The sequence below is a fragment of the Onychostoma macrolepis genome, chromosome 24 (assembly GCF_012432095.1).
Source record: "Onychostoma macrolepis isolate SWU-2019 chromosome 24, ASM1243209v1, whole genome shotgun sequence".
Taxonomy (NCBI): Eukaryota; Metazoa; Chordata; class Actinopteri; order Cypriniformes; family Cyprinidae; genus Onychostoma; species Onychostoma macrolepis.
In genome coordinates this window covers 5,347,134-5,364,518 of record NC_081178.1, presented here as the reverse complement: position 1 = coordinate 5,364,518, position 17,385 = coordinate 5,347,134, and the positions used below count along the sequence as shown (strand labels likewise).

The 17,385-nt window shown below is 34.5% G+C and overlaps 1 protein-coding gene across 3 annotated transcripts in view; it reads right to left on the bottom strand.

Moving 5' to 3' along the window:
- agap3 (ArfGAP with GTPase domain, ankyrin repeat and PH domain 3) overlaps positions 1-17,385 on the bottom strand; it is a 171,436-nt gene that overhangs the window by 20,148 nt on the left and 133,903 nt on the right. For all 3 annotated transcript variants that reach the window (XM_058765033.1, XM_058765034.1, XM_058765032.1), the window contains exons 13-16: positions 11,857-12,018; positions 2,448-2,602; positions 2,256-2,346; positions 1,275-1,497 (exon numbers count right to left, since the gene is read on the bottom strand). In XM_058765033.1, the coding sequence (XP_058621016.1) occupies positions 1,275-1,497; positions 2,256-2,346; positions 2,448-2,602; positions 11,857-12,018 (631 nt within the window). The remainder of the gene's footprint in view (positions 1-1,274; positions 1,498-2,255; positions 2,347-2,447; positions 2,603-11,856; positions 12,019-17,385) is intronic.

Here is a 17,385-nt window from a genome sequence, read left to right as displayed (position 1 = left end):
TTAATTTTTGAATGTTAAAGCATCAAGTTTTTATATAAAAATTTTTCATGCATTTTTTTTTAAAGGATAAATTTTTTTTACTATTAAATAAAAACAAGAGATTAAGATTTTAATTCTTCACTGTAAAAAAAAACAGTAATAATAATAATACAAATAATTTCGCACTAATAGTAATATTTATGGATGTCTTAATTCATTTTCAAATGTTAAACCATCAAGCTTTTATTCTGGCAGAAATACACAGGAAGCCTTTAAACCTTCTTTTTATTTAATTTTTGAATTGTTAAACAATTTTTTATGCAATTTTAAATTTCCAGGTTTGCTGTGCTTGTTTTAGAGCTGCACAATTTAGGCAATTTAACAATAGAGTAATAATAACAAAAAAAAGTTACTATTAAGTGACCCAAACTCAGAACAGATATCGACGTGGAGGAGCAGCATTTACTGTGAACCAAGCTGTTCTGAGACACTGAAAACAGCAGAACACGAGTTGCTCATGTGTAAAACAACATGGTGCCACGTTTCACTCTGAAACATGTAGAATATATATTTAATTAAGGCCCCGTTTACACTAGTGCGTTTTCATTTTAAAACGCATATCTTTTGCTACGGTTACGTCTATTGTTTACACTACTCCGGCGTTTTCGACCCTCGAAAAACTGAGACTTTTGAAAACGCTTTTAGTTTGAAAACTCCGGGGTTGCGTTTCAGTGTAAACGGACCAAAACAGAGACTTTCGAAAAAGACGGCGTAGCTGCCCACATTCGCTCTACGTATCCTTGACGACCGTGTAAACAATAACATCATGCACATTGTTGTACCCATAGATATGTAAACCTTTACATATCTATGGGTATGATTCCCCATTCGACCGCTCCAAGCACGTATCGCCATCTAAATAATAGAGAATCGACCTATACATATCTATGGTTGTACCTGCATGAATGGTCACGTGACGTGCGTTTTCGGTTGGGAGATCATTTCTGAAACGCAGCGGAAACGCCAGTGTAGACGAGGATCGTTTTCATTTTAAAACACCATTTTTAAACAGAAATGCTATTTTGGTTTTAAACTTCTGCAAAATAGAAAGGAACTTTGCTAGCAAACTGGATGGAAACTTGGCACAAAAATTAATTTGATTAGTTAACAAATCTATTATAAACATTACTTCAATTCACAGGGCCTGGGGGAAAAGAATCTTGTCATGATTTTTTTACTTTTAAAACAATCTTGTTTTTAAGGCTACCAGCTAATGCTTTGGACAGGTGACCCACCTGGTGCTGTCCAACCCGGGTTTGGTGTATGCCTCCACACAGCCCTCCCATACGCTGTTGGCCATGGCGTTCCCGATGGCCGTCATCACCATGCTGAGCTCCACAGGCCAGTCATCCAGGTCCAGAGACCGTACGCGGGACAGATGGGTTCCCAGGTTCCTGTGCATCCCGGAGCACTCGATACAGATCAGAGCGCCGAGGTTCAGACTGGCCCAGTCCGGATCTGAGGGTCAGACAATTATAAGTCAGTTTTCCTTACCAAAATTACATTTTATGCAATTCAAACTCTGATATGCTATAAGTGTGGTCTGATGGGTCATTTTCGACAATGACTATGCCAATCTGAAACTATCCAATATATTTATTTTATTTCTACATATTTTAACAATTATTTTTATTATTTTAAATTGTGTGAATCTACCTCAAAAATGTCTGGAAAATCATTTTTTTAATTTAATTTTTGTGTTATTTTTTTGTTATGTTTTATTATATTAATATGGGTGAAACTACCCTACAAAAAATTACTGGAAAATAATATTTGTATTAAATTGTTTACATTATTTTTATTATTTCAATGTGGGTGAAACTACCCAAAAAAGAATTAAAATGAAATTTAATTACATTTTTTATTGTTATTTTTCTATTATTTTTTATTATTTTTAACAAAAACAGAAAAAATGTTTTTTTGTTTTTTTTTCTGAATTATCAAAATTATTTTAAATTTTATTATTTTTTATTATTTATTTTTTATTATTTTAATGTTTAACAGAACAAAAACGTCTGAACAAATGGGTTTTTTAATTAAATTTTTAAAATTTTATTTTTCATTATTATTATTTTTTTATTATTTTAAAGTACTTTATCACATTATACCTCATGCCACTATACAACAAAGGAAAAGACAAACATAGGATAAAATGTCTAATAAAATTAGACTCGCTTCTTGTTCAGAAATGGGTGCCGTCACAATGTTTTACTCACTGGGGGCGTCACAGTCTGCACAGAAGCTGTTTCCCCTCACATTCCTGATGGACTGGATGGTCACTGCATCACTCTGGCTTCCTAATCGAGACTATGTGGCATAACAATTCAGATATCACAGTTTGAAAAGAGCAGAAGGGTACATAAGGCATACTAACCTATTTCCACAGTACCTAAATGAACACATCTTACCTTGTTCTTGCTGCTCTCACAGGACTGTAGACTGGCAAATATCTGGCTCTCAATGGCCTGAACCCAGAGTTCTCTTTCCTCATACGTGGACGCCTCAAAATGCCACATCTGACCCGTCAGGGACACAATGATGAACTCAAAGGACTCCTCTTGCTCTGAAACACACCAAACGGGAGATGAGTTTGGATACAGTTTTAAAAATTTTAGCTAGCAAACTTTTCAGCGGAAATGATTTGTGTGTCCACAATGAATGCAAAAATACTATGCAACATGACACAATTGCATTTGATCACACTAATTATCAGAACATATTTGATGCTTATTAATAAATGTGTATTGTTTAATGCAATTAATCTTTTTTTTTTTTTTACATTTTGTTTGTGTGTGTGTGTGTGTGTGTGTGTGTGTGTATATATATATATATATATATATATATAATAATTTTATTTAAAACTATTTTTAAATATTTTTATTTAAAAACATTATATTAAATAATTAATTAAAGAAACAAAACATAAATGCCATTATTTCCAAGTTCGCGATCATCTTCACTACAGGCTGAAAATACAAACATTTAAATGGCCAATATCCAAGGTGCATTATGGGTATCTGCGATTAGTGTCAGTTGCTGTTGTTCATCAGCATCGTAAAATCCAAGTGATTAAAAAGGTAAATACATCCATTAGAGTACTTATCTCATTACCAGTGAAGACTCATTATTATTGCAGCTGCCTAAATAGAATATAATGTGGGTTAATCATTCTGGTCACAGTAATTTCCACATCGCAAAAACACACGCGAGGTGCTGCAACGTTTCTACCGAGCTCAAATGAGGGGCGAGAGGTGAAAAACAGACCATCATTTCTGCAATTTGCTCAATATTCATTTCAAAACCATGATTACTTTGATATGTACGGGACGATGATTACACACGTGAGTATTATTGCCAATGAAGCTGCATGAGGCGAAAATAAGTTCACAGACTCAATCACTGCAGTTGTTCTACAGAAAAAAGGCTGTTTATTAGAATTAAAACGCACAACATAACACCATTTACTGACGCCCACTGTAAATGATCATTAGGACATTACTGAAGTCTCACTTTTAGAGAAATTATCATGAATTATCAAAGTCGCATGCCAACCAGTTTTTTTTTTCCTTTTGTAAATCTCACTTCTACATATATATTTAACACAGTTAGCAAGGATATAATATAATATATGCAGAGTTTGGTTCCAAAATGCTATAAATCCATTTTGATTAATTTGAGTAAAAATGTGTTTTCTTTACCAAGAAAGTGGCAAGATGAAAACCACTATTTTCGGTTTCAAACTTTCACATTGCATCTTTAGGTCATAATAACATTAACAATTCAAATCCAGATTTTGATTTTCAAAGATTTATTATAAAAACTGATTTCCCCAAAATGTAATAAATCCATGACGTTTTTTTTTTTTTTTTCAAAATGCAATAAGTCCATTGAATCAATATAAAAGTTATTTTCATATTGACTGTTGAACTGTTGAAAATACACAACAAAGTAAGTTTATCCACATGTCCTCTGAACTTGGTCAATACTAATTTTATATACAGGCACTGGACAAAAGTAGCCTACATTCAATCAATCATCACCCCCAAAATTAATTCAACAGGTTATCTTGGTTAATGCTTTGAATTACAACAATAAAAGAAAATTTCATCATGAACAAGAACATGAACAACAATATCACATTAGACTACAGAAATTCCAAAACGACATTTCCCTTACATTCAACTTCCAAAAGTGCATTCATCTTTGCCATGTTATATTCATTTAGCTGACTAGTGCTATACGCTGTATCTAACAAAAATGGCATTAATGGCATTAATAAAAACACTTACCTGACAAGCTACACAATATCGCGTTCATAATCGAATGCGATTCATTGCTGCATAGCTTGTCGGTGATCTACGGCTCTGTGTATTAAATGCCGCTCCATCTGAAAGCACGTGATGGAGATCACAGAACCGGCTTTACAGACGAGATGCGCTTGACAATCACATGCGATTTATCGTGCTAATTTTTAACCCTAATTTTTTTTGTTTTTTGATCACAAAGTACAAAGTAGACGAGGAAAACTCGGATGCCAGGTGTATTCAAAGCACCGCCATTACTGTCTACAGTGCGTTGAATGGTGCGCTGTGATTGGTTGAGCGGATTTATCGCATTCTGCAGAGAAGGGAGACTTGCGTTTGGGAGAAAACATGACAGAATAACACGGCGATATCGCATTTTGTGTAAAATAAAAAATGGACTTTTCAATACCAACCAGATACAATACTGATTTTGGCAGAAATGCATTTTTAATTTTTTAAAATTGCGTTTAGGAACCAAACTCTCTCTCTCTCTCTCTCTCTATATATATATACACATACACACGCATTTTTTTTTGCAGGGTTGGCTATAATATAATATAATATATAATTATACTATACACATTATTGAGGTCTTAATTTTAAAGAATTTATCATGAATTATCAAGAAATTATGAAAGAATATATAAATTCTATAATAAAAAAAGAATATAAACTACAATTTCTTTTTTTAAATATTATTATTTAATGCATTTAATGCCTACTTTTTGGATTTTACGAATGAAAGCTACTTTATCATGTTTATTTGGAACTTAATGAATATAAAACCAAAAGATAATATTATTCATTAAAAAAAAATGAACATCTACCAGATGAGATTTCTGCAGTCACACCACCTATCTCTAAATAAAAACTTCACACATAACTGTAAATTTAGATGAAACGTTGAGCATGGTTTTAAGGCAGCGGTTTATCTTGAACGTGAAGTATATAGATCTCCGTCTGCTCTCATCTCCGATCAATAATCTCCATATGATGACTCGAACACATGCATATGATTGTCAAAGACTCCCGTTCACTGCATGGCCTCAAGCGGACGGCAACAATCCAATTAGTTTGACACCCTCCTCAATTATCCGATTTATTCACGGGACTTGACTCCAGGTCAGAGATCAATACAGAGCCAGCAGCTTTGTGTCTAAATCAAGGACTAAAGGGTGAAGGTCTGTCGCCCCAGTTGATCTCTCTGTTTTGTTTACATTTCATGCTTCTTTTTGCTGGAAATCAACCACAAATGTACGACGGGAGGCACAATTCATGTATAAATATGTTGCACAAAGCTCTGTAGAACTACTTTAGTAGTATTGTTCCTAAATGTGGTCATAATGGGGGCGGGGGCATATTTCATTTTTAATACAAATTAAAGCAGTAAGAATATTAAAAAATCTTTTGATTTTAGTAATTAGTAGATCATGCAAACATCTTTGTTCAATGTGCATTTTTCAGATTTTAGTATCACAGAAGGGAATACATTTGGATAATATTTTGGCTGTGGTGATACAGTTTCTCTCCTGCTATTATGAAAAGCAACACAATTATCTAGCATTGCACTGTCCAACGATTACACACCTCTGCATCTCAACACAGACAATTATTCTGTTGGCTGGCCATCTGATAAATTAGCCATTACAACAGGTAATTTCAATATGGAATTATTAAAAAACTGTTTCTGATCTCAGCAGCTTGAAACCACAGAGAATAGAGGATAATCGACATTCATTTTGTGCTTTAGTTGTTAGGCAGCGCACAAATAACAGTAATTGTTATTTCAGTAATATTTCTTTGAATAAAAAGGATTGTAAAAGTTTATTGCTAAATCTAGTGAGCTGCCCACTTAGAATTTGAATGCACTTGAATATCATATCCCTCTCTGCTCTCTATATACAGTGGTCAAAATTCATAATTCACATCCAAATTAACAGCAGTTCATTGTAATAAAAAGAATATCACTTGACCATTAAAAAAAAAGAGAAAATGCAAATTGTTGCATGTCAGGATCAACAATACCAATTTTTTAATGTTAGGCTTCAAATATAATATTATATATACAGGGTTTATATACAGGTTACAGTTTTTCACTTAAAGCAATTAAAAGTATAAAAGCCAAAATAAAATAAAAAGTATAAAATACTTCAAATTGATTGATTTTATTTAAATATTTTTTATTTTTATTTATTTAAATTTTAATACATTTTTTAATTTGGAGGAAAAACATGTCAACAACTGCATCAAAACTATTTAAAAGCATCCCAGGATGCACTGAGGTTGAGTAATTGTCCAGAATAATAAGACCTAGAATCTAAACAAAGATGAAGCTCAAAAATAGGAGTTTTAAATTGTTTAACATTTGTTGGTCCATACTTTCATATGCATTATTTTATAGAACCGATGGCTTTTCTCTTATTCTAAAATAAGTGAAGGTCTCAGAAAATCAGTGAAAATGCACTGCTTTAAAGGAAAAACGATAGCATTGTATCTACAAAAATTACCCAAAGACTCTGAGTTCTGTTGATATAAAATGTGCAATAACACAAGCTCCCAATCAGCCACTGGTGCTTAGAAATTAGCAGTAATGAGACGGAGCAGAGCAGGTTCTGCCTGACTACATCCAGTTAAAATCCAATCTGAGGGACTGGAGGCAAAGAGGGCAGAAACAACTTACCTTAATTAATATGCTACAATAAAAGAAAGATAACAACATCTAAAACCACAGTCTTTCTCTACTCCTCTCCTCCTGGCTCTTGCGATCTTTCATTCATGTTTCTATTTACACTCAGGCACACAATATACACTACCATTTCAAAGGTTAAGGGTTGGTAAGATTTTTTAAAGTCTTGTATCCTCACTCATTTATTTGATTAAAAACACAGTAAAAACAGTAATATTGTGAAATATTTTTATAATTTAAAATAACTGTTTTCTATTTAAATATATGTTAAAACGTAATTTATTCATGTGATGCAAAGCTGAATTTTCAGCATCGTTACTCCAGTCTTCAGTGTCACATGATCCTTCAGAAATCATTTTGCTCAATAAACTCTTCTTCTTATTATCAATGTTGAAAACAGCAATCTTTTCATAAATAAAAATGTTTTTAATGTCATCAATGTAATGCATCCTTGCTTAAAAACACTATTAATTTCAGGGACTTGATTGCACCCATCAGGAATAAAGCATTTTTTCCCTTTTGAATAATAATGTACTGATAAATCATGCACAATAAGACCAATAACATTTATTGAAACACTAACTAGGGTCAATTTTGGTCTTTAATTTGAGATCTGTTCTAGCAACCTGAAAAGCCAAAAAAACAAAAAAAAAAAAACAAAGCAAATTAGCACAGAAAGCAAGAATGAAGAAAAGGAAAACGAATTCCCAACATTTGCTCAAGTGCATCCCATCTAATGGAGGCAGATGCTTCTAGTCCAAACGCCCTCTGGGTCAGACGCCTGCTCCAGTATCACATCTGGACCTGCCAGTGTGACCCGATTGCTATTCTGTCAGAGCACGCGGCCACGCGACCACAAATCCATCACATCAGAGCCACGCAAAGCCGCGAGGGGTTTAAGTCAAGGTGTGTGTGCGTGTGCGTTGCTTTACAAACTCCAATGGGTGACAATCTTGAATCCAACACATGTGTGCTAGTACACTAAACAGGTCTGAGCCTATAGAGATGCTAGCTGGTGTCTAAGAATTAACGGGCAGCTGGGAAGAACCAGACCTGCCTGTGCCATCTGTAAATGTCAGCGGCAGCGTTTGCTCATTTTACACATCATTAAAGGCAATATTCCTAACCTGTATTAGAGCAATCAGCACGCGCCCATTACTGACACGGGCCTGGGGGGATACGGGCCAAACACTGAGGAGGCAAGAACGCACTCACCGTCTCCATCAGACGCACATACAGTGTAAACAATAACACCCCTTACACACACGGCACTTCAGACAATGAACTGAAGGTAAATGCAGACATAAACACACCCCAACAATGATCCGATGCATGTGAATGTACAAATATATACAGTACATGCAGTCGCATTTATCTTCTTTACAAGGTCTAACAGAGACACAGGGCTTCAAGGAACCAACACATTCAGTCCAAAAACACATGAAGCTTCATTTGCTGCAGGCTGTCTGGAAGCTGGGCAAGTGTATTTATCAGCCTGGAGGATCAAAACAAGTAATGCCACCTGGACATCATTATATCAGTACAAAACTGTTTAAAAGTAAAAAAAGAAGAAAAAAAAAAAAAGATAGGACTAAATACTTTGTATTTAGAGCAAAAGTGAATCAGGAAACTGATTAAATGATTGGAAGATCGTTCCATAATCCTTATTTTACATACTGATTATTTACAAGTTCAAATGTCTGACTATCGATATGCAAAACCAATATTAAATTGTTTTATTTTCTGCCACAATAATAACTAAATGATCATTAGACTACAAGAATAAAAACATAATAAAAACAATATTTTTGTATATCAATATAACAAGATTAAATATTTCATATTTAAATACATACAAAATGTAATAATAATTTTAAATATATATAAAACAAATAATAATAATAATAATAATAATATTATAATAAATTATATTTTATAATTAATATTTGAAAAGTATTTAAAATTGTACAAGTTTAAATATGAAAATACCAAAAATAACAATAATAATGACTAGATTAGATTAGATATTTAAAAACATAAAATGTAATAATAATTTTAAAATATATATAAAACAAATAAAATAAAAATAATAATTGTTAATATTATTAATAATAATAATAATAATAATAATGAGAAAATGTTTAGTTTTTAAATATTAGCTTTAAATATTTAAACATTAATAATTTAATAATTAAATTCAAATGTAATAGTGGCAATAGCTGGTACTATTACTGTAGTAGTAGTTATATATTTATTATTATAAAAATGTAATAAGCATCACAACTCCTACTAGTAATAATACCTATTATTATTATTATTATTATTATTATTATATTTAAATTTAATTATTTTATTATTAAATTTTAATATGTTTAAATATGTTAAGCTAATGCTTGTTTTTAAAAACTTGATGAATTATCCAAAAAGTACTTAATTTGTGATCCAAATTTTTGATCCAAATTTTTAAAACTATACATTCAGTCTAATTTAATGTTATATTTTGTTTTCTTTACTATAAAAGAAGAAAAGCAAGTGCGCAAAGAGAATGCAGCTTTATTTGTTAACCACATATGTGACCCTGGACAACAAAACCAGTCTTAAGTGTCAATTTTTATGAAAAAATAAACTTTCCATTGATGTATGGTTTGTTAGGATCTGAAAATATTTGGCCGAGATACAACTATTTGAAAATCTGGAATCTGAGGGTGCAAAAAAATCTAAATATTGAGAAAATCGCCTTTAAAGTTGTCCAAATAAAGTTCTTAGCAATTCATATTACTAATCAAAAATTAAGTTTTGATACATTTACGGTAGGAAATTTACAAAATATCTTCATGGAACATGATCTTTACTTAATATCCTAATGATTTTTGGCATAAAATAAAAATCGATAATTTTGACCCATACAATGTATTTTTGGCTATTGCTACAAATATACCCCAGCGACTTAAGACTGGTTTTGTGGTCCAGGGTCACATATAAAAAATAAATAGTTTTGTAGAAACTGCATGTTTCCCACAGAAGACTACAGAAAGCCCAGATTAATCAAGCTCTTGAATGGCAGAGCAGATCTCTTTCCTGTACAGGAGTGAAGATAAAGGTATGGTCGCAAAGAAAGGCATTAAAGCTCCTGTCAGTCGACTCACCGGGAAACCTGGACCGTCTTTTAAACACCTGAGATGTTCATTACACCGCCGTACATCCAGCGGGAATGAAGGAGATGCTCCACTGAAGCTGTTCAAATGGAGACACTCTGCATGTAGAGGAATTAAATTCCTGTTTGCTGTTGGATTCAACTCAAACTCAGGGTGGAAACAGTTTAAATGGTCAAGGCCTGCTTGAATCAAACGGACTGACTCAAAAGAATCAGCGCTGAAATGAACTGATTCACTAAAATGAATCAGACTTCATTTAGTTATCTAAGCATGTCTTAATTGTGGACGTTCACGTAAAGCCATCAGCTGCCCGAGACTATTTGTGAATCAGCGCTGTAAAAATCTCCTGGACACTTCCCAGAGACGTTCGCTCATAAAGCAAAGCACAAAAAAGTTGCCTCACCTTCTTCGAGAGCGACAGCACATTTGATTTATGATGCTTCACAACAGCTAAAATTCGATTTCTGCCAGCATTCGCTGCTTTTGATTGCCCCGTAAATGAGATAAACTGATAGCAATTTATTCAAGGATCCAAGCGCCACCCTCCACCCCTCCCGTCTCTCCCACTCCTCTGCCTTCAGCAGATACAACTTGCTCCATGTGAGTGATTCTCATACTTAAGCAATATGTCTGTATTCTGCATGCACTCACTAGAACAGACAAGCGCGCACTAATAGAACCTTTCAGGCTGTACAGAGGCAAAAACGACGACTTTCATGATGGAAATTGCGTCCGCGCACACATTCAGCCGCTGTTATTCTGCCAGATGACCAAACCAAGCTTAAGAAAATCAGAGGTTAGACCACGTACTCTTGAGGAACTGTCTGCGTAATGAGACAGAACGAGCGCTAAGAACGTCTTTAACTCGTGCTGCGATGGGAAATGACCACGTTTGCGATCCCTTGAGCTTGTAATGTCATCCATACACATTTAAATCTAATAAAGCAGTCACAATAGTGGCGCTGGATCATTTGAGGCGATTTTAGCTCATGTAAAAACACAATTAAACTTGATCCTGGTCGCATTTAAATAGCTGAAACGGATGAAAATTAAACAAAAATCCTTCTTCAAACCCTAAATGTTGACAGAATCTGTCTTTATACCACCTACAGACATTTATTTACCATTTAAGTGCTTGATTGTGGTCTTTTTGTTTGACTTCAAAGATGCACATAGGCTATATGTGGATTTATTAAATAGTTATCCAAAAAAAACCCCAACAATTTTATTAGGAAGCGTCCGTGTCATCATCATTGATGGACGGTGTCCATCTAGTTGATGGATTTTGCCTATTGGCACCAAAACAGCCTGAGGGAAGCGCTTTTGTTTCCTCAATAACAACCAATTAGGAGACTGTATTTGTCATTGGGACGGGCAATAAAACCCAAGTGGTACCGTCTTCATGACACATCATCTCTGTTGTACGTGGCACAAAACAATGGATCAACAATGAAGATTTAATTATTTTATTAGCCACAGGTCAATTGGACTTTTTTATGAGAGCATTTTGTATCTAAAACAAGTCTACAAATGTTAAAACTGTTACTGATATCCAATAAACTACTGGTGTTTGTGTTGTTGTTACCAAAGGGACAGTGAGATATAGATGATATAGGAGATGGTAATTTTTGGTACAAATAACACAAACTTGTACAGTTTTGCATCCCTTTACCTTCATTCCCTGCAGAAAGGCCATCCGGTTTGGTGATGCCTGTGCTTTTTTTCCGTCTGTGTTTCTTGCGGTTGGCATGAGGTGATGGTGGAGGCTCAAGTTTGGGACTGGTGGCGCTGCTCATGCCAGGGGCGGAGCTGAGAGGATCTGACATCCCATTGGCTGGAGGAAAGAAAACAGACATGAAGTTCAACCAAAGATGACAAAACCTGAAATCCTTACAGTCAAACTTCACAAACATTTTTGCTCCTTTTTTTTTTTCTTACTGGTCAAATTGTATCCAAAACTTTATATAAAATATGTATTATATTTCACATATTTAAAAAAAAATTATAATAATCATGAAACAATAATAAAATTAATACATATGCTTTATATATTATATATATATATATATATATATATATATATATATATATATATATATATATATATATATATATATATATATATATATATATATATATATATATATATATAAAATACCTTTATTTAACAGTTTTTTTATTGTTATCCCAGAGTAATATCAATCAAACTGCAGTTGGGTTGTTTTGATTAAGTAATAATAACCCCAAAAATACAGGTAACTTACAAAATTAAAGCTCACTGAAAGTATGTTTTTTTTTTGTTTTTCAGCAAAAGCAGACAACTCCACATTTCATGTTTCAGATGTAAACAAAAAGTAATTGCTAAGTTAGCGGGACTTGTGGTTCTAATCCGCCCTCGCATAGTTTTTTTTCTCATTAAAACCAAATGTGTTCATCAGCGATGGTTTATGACGATTTTATTCTGTGATTTCACCAAAACGAATAGAGAGTCTCCACAACAGTTAGCAATAGATTAATAGATAGCCTCGTCTGTGCAAGAGTCGCCAGCATTGATAACAGCGGCAACGAGCACTCAGTATCATTTTAAAAGCAACACATTTAACTTCACTGCAGAAGCATATAATGCACGTATCTGATTAATATGACCAGACGAAACTCCTCTCAGCTAGCGCGTCTTTTCGAAGTGACTAGCAGCCTTGTCACCTGCCCTGAATACTGCATGCTGATTCGCTAAAATGGACTTATCGGGTTCTGTTCACAAACAAAAAGGGCGCTTGTCGGTTTCTGCTGTAAAACGTGAACTCGCGATGCCTTGACAGCAGACAAAACGTGTTTAGGATTCAGAACATGCTATACGTTGAGAATAACGCAGGGCAGTCAGTTCTTTTTATTTATTTTTTTTAACGTGGCGTTTATCGTTTTTTGCAAATGAACTCTTCATATACACTCACAACAATAAAATAAAAACCAAAAACTTTTTGCTTCCTAGCACAACTGATAAACTTATGTTATTAAACATCTCCTAAACGGGTTACAGTTCGACGACCTTAATTTTGGACCCTGGTTACCTACTTCCACCACATTTTACAGTACAAGTGAAGATCCACAACCACAGAGAAAAACAACAGCTGGACCACACCTCCGTTTCACCTCTATTAGCTTGACGAGAAGGGGATGTGCACGTGAGTAACAAATGATGATTTGCTGTTGCCCGAGGACCGGCGCTGTAATGGGAGATACCACACGAGCAACCAAGAGGTTGGGTTGGGCGTAAGGTTCAGGAGCAATATTAACCTGCCGCTCCACGCTAGTGTGTTTCTGTGACGCGGTAAGAAAAGGGGGTGTCAGTATGGAAGCCATGGCCATCTTTCTGAGCCTCATGACACTTCCACATCATTTTTGGGCGCCCTCGGGACACTATTACCCACAACCCCCCGACCAGCCCAGGGGCAGAGGGGCCCGGCAAAGTGGACCCCATATTGTTAGTGGCCCTCAGAAACACACTCGCACACACAGTGTGTCAGATGCGGGCAGCCTCCTCCATTGTCTTGGCATCAAAAGCTCATTGTAGTGTTGCAAACTCCATTCATCTCTACAGGCCTGGGGTGTATAAGAGTGTGCGTGTGCAAATGTGTGTGTGTGTATGTGTGCGTGCCACACCGCTCGGGTCTGGGAGTGTCTGAAACCCGCGGAGCTAAATAACGCATATTCTAATGGCACCAACAACCATTAGCCTGTGTAGAACATTAGGCGTAATTTGGGGGTTTTACCTTGAGGGATCGCTGGGCTAGCATGCTCTTTAAAGAGAGAGAGATGGAGGCGGTGCAGGGGGTACAGGACAATAAACTACAGCCACCCGATCTGCCGTAGGCACCAACGACTTTAGCGTCTAGCTAATGCTACCTTTAACACTTCGGTTTCTCTGCGACAGTTCCGTGCGGTGACCGTTTCATATGGTAAACCGATGCAATTTGTTGTTTTATTGATAAGATGCGGTTAATAATTATGATTGAGGCGTTTAATAAGAACAGCTTGATAATGAATAAATGATGAAGCGGAGGATTACTCAAATGCACTGTGGGATTTGAGCTTAATTACACATGGCAAGAGACAAATTAGAGGGTTTAACAATTAGCCTCGTTACACAATTACGATAATTCTCAATCAATATTTTTGCTTTATCTCCATCAAAGACGTGCAAGAAAGATTCATCCTAATAATGTTACTGTGGTATCTGGACAATATACATGTAAATTTATATATGTTTTTGTAAATTAATTTCTTTAATCAAATGTCAAGATTATGGGTTTAAATTTATACATTAATATATTAATTCATAAGGGAAAGTGTAGTTATCAAGGCACTTTTCACCATTTTAATCACTTTTCACTTTAAATAGATAATTTTAAATGATTAGTGAATTTTGAGTACATATAGATACATATTTGTGCAAAATACACACACAAATTAAAAAATATATATTAAAATGTATTTTCATTATTAAAGATACTACACATGATAACTGTATATTATTGTATTATATTTCTAATTTAATAATTAAATTGTATTATTACATTTACTTAAAAATATATTAAAATAAATTTAAAAAATATAAAATGATTGTCTTTGACACAAATTAAAAAAAATATTAAATACCTTTTTATTAATCAAAGATACTACCAACAATATTTTTGTATTTTAAAATTTAAATATTATTTATTAATAGTATCTAAATAAATGAAAAAATTTACTATCATTGGACATTATTAAATTAGTACAAATGCACTTCAGTATAATCTGTAAATTTAGACTGTCTGTTTCTGTCAGTAATATAAAAAAAAAAACAAAAAAACCCTCAGTGGTGCTCATAAGTGGTAGCACAAAACCCCCACTTAAGGCCTCTTTCTTTTCCCAAGATCACCGTGTTTACCATGAGTGCCGTTTAGGCTCTACAAAGCAGATATAGTGATATGAGCTCGCTGGAAACACGGCAGGTTGGCAGTTGATGCTTCATCACTGACTCTGTGTTCACCATTGATATTCATGACTTTAAGAGTCTGCTCTCCCTCCCGCGTATGAATGGCGGAGCGGCGCTCCCAGCTGCCACACACGTTGTGGCAGGGACGCGAACGTCTGTTTCAATTTCTACACTCCTCTTCCCAACAGCCCCCCTGGGACCAATCATTAGCTACAGCAGACAGCTGGGGGTAGAGGGCTTCTGAGAATACTGTTCACACACTACACACATGCAAAAGCTTTCGCACATACAAGCACACAAACACACACACACTCTCAGTGACAGCAGTGGCATTGTGTGTGTAGGTTGAGGTTAACAGTGAAGGGCTGCCCTTGTCAGATCAACCATCTGAACCTCTGTTTACGGAGTCATCACTAAACGAAAATGTACCATGGTACAGTGGTAGATGGTTACAAATGATGTGGTGCTTTGAGTTAAGCCCCGTTCACGCCAACAACGATAACTATAACAGGGTTCCCACACCATGGTTAACTTCAAATTCAAGGACCTTTCAAGGACTTTCCAGGTCCAATACCCTCAAATTCAAGGACTTAATGTAGGGACACATTTCAAGTAAGAGCAAAGGTTACATCGCGTCACCTTGTAAGATACATTGTTACAGTTTTCATGTGTCAAACACAACTATGCAAAAAAGCAATTTTTTTTTTTTTTTTTGCATTTATTTTTGGCCATATGACAGAAATCTGATATTTGTCGTATTTCTGTTTTGCATAAAATTGAGTAATATTTGGTACATACTATACTGTATTCTAAAATGATCTGATATTAACTTTTGCATGGATTTTATTGAAAAGAGCTTAGGCTCATGTAACCAGAAGTTTTAAGATATATGAATATGCTTTTAAGTTTTTCTTGCCTCATGGCTTTACATTATCTTAACAAGCAAAGCAATTCAACATTACATCCTTTGGACCCTTCTGTGAGCCAAATATCTTGAAACTTGCATTTTCCAGTCATCACGTTTCAGCGGTTTCAGCCTATTTTTGCAATGTTTCACGGTGTCTCTGCGAAACGTTGAGGTACCATCTTAGTAGTTTTGTGTGCGTGTGAACGTCATGGCAACGAACAACACAAAGTACCTCACGTGGGAAACACTTAACGTAACGCATAAATGTGCAACATAAATCAAGCAAGCTAGTATGCACAAAGTGTTAACGAAATAACACATTAGCGGACCGGAGGGAATAATATGGAATTTTCAAGGACCTGTATCTATGTTTGTTTATTTTCAAAAACTTTCCAGGGCCTTGAAAATTTTTAATCAGATTCACAAGCTTTCAAGGATTTCAAGGACCCGTGGGAACCCTGCTATAAAGATAACGATATTAGCGTCCACACCAGTGGACGATATCGTCTGTTTATTCTAAGCGCACGTGCGTCTGCCTCTTAAAATTCTCAAGTTTGTTATAGCAGGATTGATTCTAATTGGGTGTCAATGATTTCATTGTTCATCAGCTGGAAAAAATCGTTCTGAAAGTGATTCCAACTATATCGTTTCTCTGTGCCTTTATCGTTATAGCTGTGGTGTGGACTCGGCTATTCTTTAATGTTTTAGAACTATATCGTTATCTTTGCGAACAAGCCTTTATTCTATGGAACTGAATTAAACTGATTTATTATGGTACTTTGATAATTTTAATTTTAATTAATTATTTATTTATTCACTTTTAGCTACTTGTCTGTATATTTTCAAAATATAACCACTGTGACCTTTTGATTTGACTGCCCTTTAGTATCTCATGTATCAGGGATATTTATCTTGGACAATCTGTACATTTTGTTTCCACCTTTTCTATATATTTTATTGTACCATAATATTGTTCCCTTTTTATTAAAAAGTGTTGTCTTTATCAGAGTACTTAAGAACATTTGTTTAATAGACATGGTACATAATAATGTTTGTTGAGACCAGTAAAATAATTATTTATACTATATCATTCTGACTAATGCTATAGTTTTTGCCTAACAGACTAGTTTTGAATAGCTGACAATCTTGTTTTTCCCAAAATATGTGAAGTGAAGTTCCCTAAACATACATATTTTTTGTGTGAAACTATTAAAGAATGTTCTTTAAAATACAGTCTATGAAATAGACAATATACACACACAAAAATATTATATATAAATACAGTTTATATTACACATACATATACATACATATAC